Source organism: Thamnophis elegans, chromosome 10, assembly GCF_009769535.1.
Source record: "Thamnophis elegans isolate rThaEle1 chromosome 10, rThaEle1.pri, whole genome shotgun sequence".
Lineage (NCBI taxonomy): Eukaryota > Metazoa > Chordata > Lepidosauria > Squamata > Colubridae > Thamnophis > Thamnophis elegans.
The window spans coordinates 65668726-65677791 of record NC_045550.1 but is presented as its reverse complement, the minus strand read 5'-3'; the positions used below and the strand labels follow the sequence as shown (position 1 = coordinate 65677791).

Sequence of the window (9066 nt, the reverse complement as noted above, 5' to 3'; positions counted from 1 at the left end):
CCAGTTACTAAGTGCTCAAATGTGATCGTGGGGATGCTGCGATGGTTGTAAGCACGAGGACTGGTCGTGAGTCACTTTTTTCAGTGCCACTGAGAGTTTCAACCATCATTATATGCATGGTTGTGACCTGAAGAAGGAAACGCTGCAGCCAGAAAGCGGACAGTCGCTGCAGAGGCCCAAACCTCCCGAGGTCGGGTTTCCGGGGGGACCGCTTTCCTCCACCCTCCCCGCTCAACAACCGGAAGCTCCACGTGGTTTTTTGCCAGGCCACGTGGAAGCGCAGGTGTCCTAGGGCTGCCAAGCAAAAGGCGGCTAGGGCAGTTCGACCATTGGCTGGCCGCCGGCCTTTCCCCCATGGAGGAGGCCCCGCGGAGGCAGCGCCCGGCTTCCAACGCCGGGTACCGGCAGCGGGGCTTCTGGGACGAGCGGTACGAGCAGGAGGGGGCCGAGCCCACCGAGTGGTTCGGGGGCTTGGAGTCTTTTCGCGAACCGCTGGAGGCGGAACTGAAGCCGGAGGACCGGATCCTGGTATTGGGTAAGCGGTCGCCTCTCGACCCTCCTTGGGATTGTGCTCTGGTGGCTCAAGGCAACGCACGTGGATCGCCAACATGCGCGCTTCCTGTTTCCTCCAGAGCCATAAAAGCTGGCTGGGGAATTCTGGGAGTTGAAGTCCATCCACCTTAAAGTTACCAGGCTTGAGAAATAGAATAGAATATATAATATTTATAATTAATATTATAATATAATGTAATATAATATAATATAATGTAATGTAATAATATAATATAATTGATATAATATAATATAAATAATATAATATAAATAATATAATATAGAATGGGATAGGTATGAAATGGAATACAATGGAATATGGAATGGAATAGGATGGGATGGAATAGAATATAAAATGGAATGGGATAGGATAGGACGGAATGGAATGGAATAGAGAATAAAATACTGTTAGGGATAAAATAGAATAGAATTCTTTATTGGTCAAGTGTGATTGGACACACAAGGAATTTGTCTTTAGTGCAGATGCTCTCACTGTACATAAAAAGACAAGATGCATTCGTCACGCATCATAAGGTACAACACTTAAGGATAGTCATAGGGTACCAATAAGCAACCAGGAAACAATCAATATAAATCGTAAGGATACAAGCAACAAAGTTACAGTCCTACAGTCCTAAGTGGGAGGAGATGGGTGATAGGAAGGATGAGAAGACTGATAGTAATAGCAATGCAGCCTTAGTGAATAGTTTGACAGTGTTGAGGGAATTATTTGTTTAGCAGAAGGATGGCGTTCAGGAAAAAAACTGTCCTTGTGTCTAGTTGTCTTGGTGTGCAGTGCTCCATAGTGTTGTTTTGACAGTAGGAGTTGAAACTATGTCCAGGATGTGAGGGGTCTGTAAATATTTTCGTGGCCCTCTTTGTGACTCGTGCAGTGTCCAGGTCCTCAATGGAAGGCAGGTTGGCCCTAATACTGATTTAAGGACTTGGGGATTAGATCGGAAACCTGTGCATTTCTTCTTCCTCCAGAGTATTAAAATTGGCTGGGAAATCCCCCACACCTTAAAGTTGCCTAATTCAAGAAATACTGATTTAGACAATTAGTGCTCCAACTCAAGAATAACAGAGTTGGAAGGGACCTTTGAGGTCATCTAGTCCAATCCCCTGCTCAATCAGGAGAGCCCTATACCGTTTCAGACAAATGGCCGTTCGATCTCTTCTTAAAAACATCCAGTGTTGGATCACCCACAACTTCTGGAGGCAAGTCGTTCCATTGATTGATTGTCCTCACTGTTAGGAAATTTCTCCTTCATTCCAGGTTGCTTCTCTCCTTGATTAGTTTCCGTCCATTGTTTCTTGTCCTTTTCTGCTTTTCGTGAGGCTATTTAATGACGTTGAGCGATAAGACGTTTCAGAAAAGGTGAATAACCAATTTCGTTGTATACACGATGTCCAATGACAATAAAGGCCATACTACATTTCTGTGATGCATTGTTAAAACAATAAAGTAGATTATGATTTCTTAAATATTTTTCTCTCAACCCTTTCCCACTTATAAAAACTATGGAACTCTTGATTGCCTTTATTATATTTATCGATATTTGCCCCATTAAAAATTAAAATCAATAAATTTCTTGCCACCAGTGGGTCTCACAATTGTCTGGTGGGATTTTAATATTATTTTTCAGTACAGCCTTGCAAATAATTTTGATTTGAGGAACCGTGAACTACACCTTGGGAAACAGTAGAATAGACCAATTGAGGGGCTGGCCACCCAAAGCTGTTGGTCATAATACCGCCTTGGAAAACTACAGAGAGTCCTCGACTTACGACAACCCTTGGAACCAGAATTTCAGTTACTAGGCAACCATTAAGAGACTTGGGCCCAGCTTTATGATCTTTTTTGCCATGGTTGTTAAGCAATTCACAGCAGTTGTTAAGTGAATCTGGCTTTCCCCCATCGACTGGTCATAACTGGCTGGGAAGGTCACAAATAGTGAACACACGACCCTGCAATCATTATAAATACATACCAGGGGCTACACGCCTCAATTTTGATCATGGGACCATCGGGATGATGTGATGGTTATAAGTGTGAGGACCAGTCATAAATGCCATTGTAACTTCAGCGGTCACTAAATGAACAGGTGTAAGCAGACAAATAAATTTAATCAGAGGTCCGGGACACTCACATCCTAACCGGTAGCCCCTTTGGGTTCAATCAGAATAGAACTGGAAGGGGCCTTGGAGGTCTTCTAGTCCAGCCCCCTGATCAAGCAGGAGACCCTATACCAGTGGTAGTCAACCTTTTTCTACCTACCGCCCACTAATGGATCTTTCTTGATGGAAAATTTTCCTTACCACCCACCAGTTTTTGCGTAAGTGCGGAACATGAGCATATTACTTTTTTTCAGACATCGGTTCTAAATTTGTTTCACAATTTAACAACTACTTTTATTCTTATGTTTTGATCTGCACTCCACACAGTGCTTTTTTCCCTCCTCCTTTCCCTTTTATTACAAACACCAAAAACAATGCTGTATTAGGTGCCAATTTTTACTAAGTGTCACCATCAAAAAAAAATCCTTTTCCTGCCTTCTTCTTCTTTACCTTTCTTATAGTATTTCACTATATCAAAGATCTCTTTTTCCCTTTTTTATTTTTTCCTTCTCCTTCCTTTACTTATTTCTTCCTTTTATAAGATAACAAAACTTAATTTATGAGCCAGACTAAACACTGCTTACTCTCCTCCTTTATTTTATCCCCTTTTCTCTATTTTTCTTCCCTTTTTTGTTATTTTTTAAAATCTTTTCCCTTTTATCTCCTTTTTTTTACCTTCCTTAGGGCAATGTACAAAAGTAAGGCTGAGCTAGTTAGCCCATTTATTATTATTAGCCAACAACAATTCTCTCCTGCCTATAACATTTTTTCTCCTATTTCGCAACTGCTCTGCTCCGCTTCTGCCTGTCCCTGCTATCAGTTTCCATTCCTCCCCTTCCTCTTCCCACGTGTTTGCTTGTTTGCGTGCACGCGCACATTAGTTTATTGATGCGTGCGCTCGCGCCTGCCCACTCGCTCAAAAGGAGGTTTTAACCTCCGAAGTCCCTACCGCCCACCTGGAATCCCGAAAGTGGGCGGTAGGGACCAGGTTGACAACCCATGCCCTATACCATTTCAAATAAGTGGCTGTTCAGCCTCTTCTTAAAAATCTTCAATGGTGGTGCACCCATAACTTCTGGAGGCAAGCAGTTCCACTGGTTAATTGTCCTAATTGTTAGGAAATTTCTCCTTAATTCCAGGTTGCTTCTCTCTTTGATTAGTTTCCCTCCATTGTTTCTTGCCTTGCCTTCTGGTGCTTTGGGAAATAAGTTGACCCACCCTCTTCTTTGTGGTAGCCCCTCAAATGCTGGAATGCTACTATCATGTCCCCCTTAATCCTTCTTTTCTCAAGATTGGTCAAACCCAAATATTGCAGCTGTTCTTCACATGTTTTATTCTCCAGGCCTTTAATCCTCTTAGTTGCTCTTCTCTGCACTTTTTCCAAGGGGTTGAGCAACTGAGGCTTCAGATTGATCCATCATATTCAATACTCCGCTGGGATGAAAGAGGTTCTTGAAGAACATCCTTAAAATTATGGATTTGAATCCTGGTTTTGAACTTTGTTAATGATTTAAGAGAACATAGCAAGCCAGGAAAAAAAATATGGCTTTGTTTCGGCTGAGTATAAACTCATCCATGATCTTTTAGCCCAATATGCAAACCAGGCTACTGCAGCCTGTCCCAAATAATAATACCAATAATCAGTTTTGGTTTGGTTTTTCAACCCTGATTTAGTTTCATGAATCAGTCACAGAATGATGGGATGGGATTGATCATTTTTGCCATTTGGTTGCTGTTTCTCGGAGGGGAACAATTTAGCAATCAATTTAGCAATTTAATAAATTTGTATGCCGCTCAATCCCGTAGGACTCTGGGCGGCTTACAGAAACAAGATTTTAAAAAAATTAAAAATAAAAAGAGATACAATTTAAAAAAAACAACACACCATACATTCCGTTTAAGTGGGGCTGGACCTTGTTCAACAGCCCCAGGCCTACCGGAACAGCCAGGTTTTCGTGGCTTTTCGGAAGGCCGAGAGAGTGGGAAGGGTCCGGATCTCTACGGATAGATTGTTCCACAGATCATTCCGGAACTCTACGGGTAGATCGTTCCTATGCAAATACCTCACAAGGTGATTGTGAAGCCCAGCAGAAGCTCAAATGACTAGTGAAATTGTAATTAGAATACAATACCAGACTTGGAAGGGACTTGTAGGTCTTCTAGTCCAACCCCCTGCGTAGGCAAGAAACCCTATACCATTTCAGACAAATGGCTATCCAACATCTTCTTAAAGACTTCCAGTGTTGGGGCATTCACAACTTCTGGAGTTAATTAATTGTTCTAATGGTCAGGAAATTTCTCCTTAATTCTAGGTTGCTTCTCTCCTTGATTAGTTTCCACCCATTGCTTCTTGTTCTACCCTCAGGTGCCTTGGAGAATAGTTTGACTCCCTCTTCTTTGTGGCAGCCCCTGAGATATTGGAAGACTGCTATCATGTCTCCCCTGGTCCTTCTTTTCATTCAACTACCCAGTTCCTGCAACCGTTCTTCCTATGTTTTAGTCTCCAGTCCTCTAATCATCTTTGTGGCTCTTCTCTGCACTCTTTCTAGAGTCTCCACATCTTTTTAACATCGTGGTAACCAAAACTGAATGCAGTTAATTTTTTTAATTGAATTGAAATATTGTTCGGACCAGGTGCCTTTTGAAAGACCTGAGCCACAAAATATGCATACCTTACAGGTACTCCTTGTCTTACAACCAGTTGCGTAGCAACCATTTGAAATTACCCCTACCCCCTTACAATCCATTTCTGAAATTCCAACACCTGGGACAGTCTTATGAGGTCACATAACCACATTTCGGGCACTCAGCCGTGTCAAATTGATGGCCATTTGCAGCTTCCCATCATCACCTGTGATTTATGATGGGTTTTTTTGCCTAAAATTGGTATTTAGTTCTGGTTTTTTTGAAAGCATGCCCCATAGTGAACAATGGGCTCATTTGGTGATCATTGTAAAAAACAGTTGTAAAATTGGGAAGCTCACAGAATGACCTATTTTACAACTGTCACAACATATGACTGTAATTGGCAGGTGCCATTATAGACGTAAGTCAAGGACTACCCATATCTTTACCCATACAGTATGATCAGTGATTACCTCTCAAAAGAATGGAATAGAATAGAATGGAATAGAATAGAATGGAATAGAATAGAATGGAATAGAATGGAATGGAATAGAATGGAATAGAATAAGAGAACAGAACAGAACAGAAGAACGGAACAAAATAGAAAATAGAATAGAACAGAATACAATAGAAAATGGAATAGAATAAGAGAACAAGAACAGAATACAATAGAAAATAGAATAGAATAAGAGAACAGAACAGAATAGAATAAGAGAACAGAACTGAAGAACAGAACAGAATAGAAAATAGAATAGAACAGAATAGGAGTGGAGAAGAGAAGAGAACAATAGAGGAGAAGAACAGAACAGAATAGAAAATAGAATAGAATTAAGAATGGAATGGAATAGAATAGAATTCTTTATTGGCCAAGTGTGATTGGACACACAAGGAATTTGTCTTTGGTGCAGATGCTCTCAGTGTGCATAAAAAGACAAAATACGTTCATCAAGAATCATAAGGTACAACACTTAAGGATAGTCATAGGGTACAAATAAGCCATCAGGAAACACTACCAATATCAACCGTAAGGATACAAGCAACAACGTCGGGGTCACCAAATGTGAAGTACCCATGGTTCGCCCATGAGGCCAATGTTGAGAAAAGACACGGACACGAGCTTTCTCGGGATGAGGTGACCCAGATTGGAGTCTAGGAGCCCCTTTTATTGAGATAGGACAAAGGCTTGAGGAGCAATCAGCATGTGATTTAAGACAGCCTGTCAAACTACAATTGCTAATCTACTGCTCAGGGAAGTTCTGTCTATATATGGTCAAATCCTGGTCAGGATGTTTTATCTTTTGGGACTTGTTTTTTCCTGTGTGGTTCAGCGTGGCTGCGCATGCCCTGTTATGCACTGGGCCATGGGTGACCGCCACACCTACACAAGGAGTTATATGACAACAACTCTGTGTAACACTTCTGCAATTTCCAGGTGAAATGTACGAAACAGCTTGATTGGTTTGGATAAATTTGGCAGTTGCCTGATTCCTTAAACGAGCAGCATAGAATCTGGTTGTTTCATGGTCTAGCAACGGTTCCAAATTCTGCAAAATTCAGAAACTAAAATAAAGAAGGAAAGAAATGTCCTTGTTGACTTCACTTATATCTGAACCTTAGGCAGCATCCGTGCTGAACCATAATGTGGCTTGCTTGGTGCAAAACCATCCCTTGTGATTCATCAGCAATGGTTTATGACCTAAGACCAGATACAAATTCTATTGAATTGTGGTTTATTCAATAAACCACGGACAAGCAAATGGATCGGCTTGCTAAATCTCTTGTTTTCTTAATTTACACAGCTCCTCGGGATGGCGAAGTTTCTGGTAAAACGAGGAATATGCACCTACTCTTTATGACCACTTGGGGGCAGTATGGCATTCCCAGAATAGATGCACTAACTTCTGGATCCCCAACCTGGTGCCCATCAGCAATCAGATTCGGCCCCATTTCATTTTATTCTGTGAGTCTTTTTTTTATAAAAAGGCTAAATAGGCTGGAAAGCATGTCAGAGCCTCAGGCGTTAACTATTTCTAACAATGCCTCTGTCCTATGTGCATCTTAGAACCATCCTTAGAAAATAATAAAGGCCAAGAACTGGCACTTACTTACTTAGACCTGCCTTTATTAGTTTTATAAATAACTCACGGCAGAGAGAACATATTTAATACTCCTTCCTCCTCCTCTTTTCCCCCACAACCACAGCCCTGTGAGGTGGGCTTTAGCTGAGAGAGAGGGACTTGGCCAAAGTCACCCAGCTGGTTATCATGTCTAAGACACAACTAGAATTCACCATCTCCTGGTGATTACACCAAAGTCAACCAGCTGGCTTTCATGCCTATGGTGGGGCTAGAACTCACTGTCTCCTGGTGATTGACTCAAAGTCATCCAGTTGGCTTTCATGCCTATGGTGGGGCTAGAACTCACAGTCTCCTGGTGATTGACTCAAAGTCATCCAGTTGGCTTTCATGCCTATGGTAGGGCTAGAACTCACAGTCTCCTGGTGATTGGCCCAAAGTCACCCAACCAGCTTTCATGCCTAAGGTGGGACTGGAACTCACTGTCTCCTGGTGATTGACTCAAAGTCGTCCAGTCGGCTTTCATGCCTATGGTGGGGCTAGAACAAAACCTCAGCTGTGACGAGGTCAACGGTTTTGAACCTTGGCAACTTGAAAAAGTACGGACTCCAACTCCCAGAATTCTCTGCCCAGCTGGCTAGAAAATTCTGGAAGTTCGCCCCTTCTTAAGATGGTCTGGTTTCCCTTTCTCTAGTTTTCTTGACAGTATGTGAGGTTTATTTCTTCCATTTATAACGGCCTTTCCAGAAGCTCATGGTAGCATCTGTTCTACTCATTCCTTCCAATGGTTTTTTAAACTAAATTTGATCTTAATTAATCTGTTCTCATCATAGATACGATAAGGACACACTTACAAATATGGAAGAATTAGTCTGACTGGCTCCTGAACTTACTTTTGATAAGTGAACAGAAAGGAGAAACCGCCTTTGGATTTCTGCCTTAGTTTCTACAACATGAGGACTAGCTACTTGTTTTCCATTTCCAATGCTTTTAAACTTCTTAAAACTGCGGTATATCACACCAAGGCTATATTCTGCTTTGGGTATAAAAGCAAAGGGTTAAAAAAAAAGCAAGCTCTCATATCACTCACTAAGAATTTGGGAAAAACCCCACCCCCACCCCAAAAATTTATTTATTTATTTATTTATTTATTTATTTATTTATTTATTTATTTATTTATTTATTTATTTAATTCTTTGTGGAGGGAGGAATCGAAAAATCAAAATGGAAAAATGGACATGTGGATTTCACCTCTGGGTTTATTGCAACTGAGAAAATGAGAAATGGTAAAAAACCACACAAGGACCGCAAACCACACACACACACACACACACACACCTTCCTGGTGTGGTGTTTTTGCTTTGCTTGTTCTTCGCTGTACACGTGATTTGAGCTTGTGTCAGGATTATTTTAAAATCTGGCTCCGATTTCTTCACCCACAGCTCTTCGAAGTGTATTGTGGAAGGGGGATAATTTGTTCACCAAGGGTGCTTTGACATCTGCCATAAAGAATGATATGCAGATTGCTAATTCACAAGCCTTAAATATTTGCGTCAGCTTGGCCCGTGTCTCACTAATAAAAATACACCTATTTTAGTATTTACCAGCAAATGGTGTGTCCGTTAACTTTTATATATATTATATATATATATATATATATATATATATGGCTCAGAGGTTTAATCCAGAATTTCAG

At 41.3% G+C, this 9066-nt stretch overlaps 1 protein-coding gene across 1 annotated transcript in view; it reads left to right on the top strand.

Moving 5' to 3' along the window:
* The first annotated feature begins 246 nt into the window (after positions 1 to 246).
* Positions 247 to 9066, top strand: part of EEF1AKMT4 (EEF1A lysine methyltransferase 4) — a 43911-nt gene continuing 35091 nt past the window's right edge. Inside the window, exon 1 of the mRNA XM_032224812.1 lies at positions 247 to 535. Coding sequence (XP_032080703.1) covers positions 355 to 535 — 181 coding nt within the window. The 5' untranslated portion in view covers positions 247 to 354. The remainder of the gene's footprint in view (positions 536 to 9066) is intronic.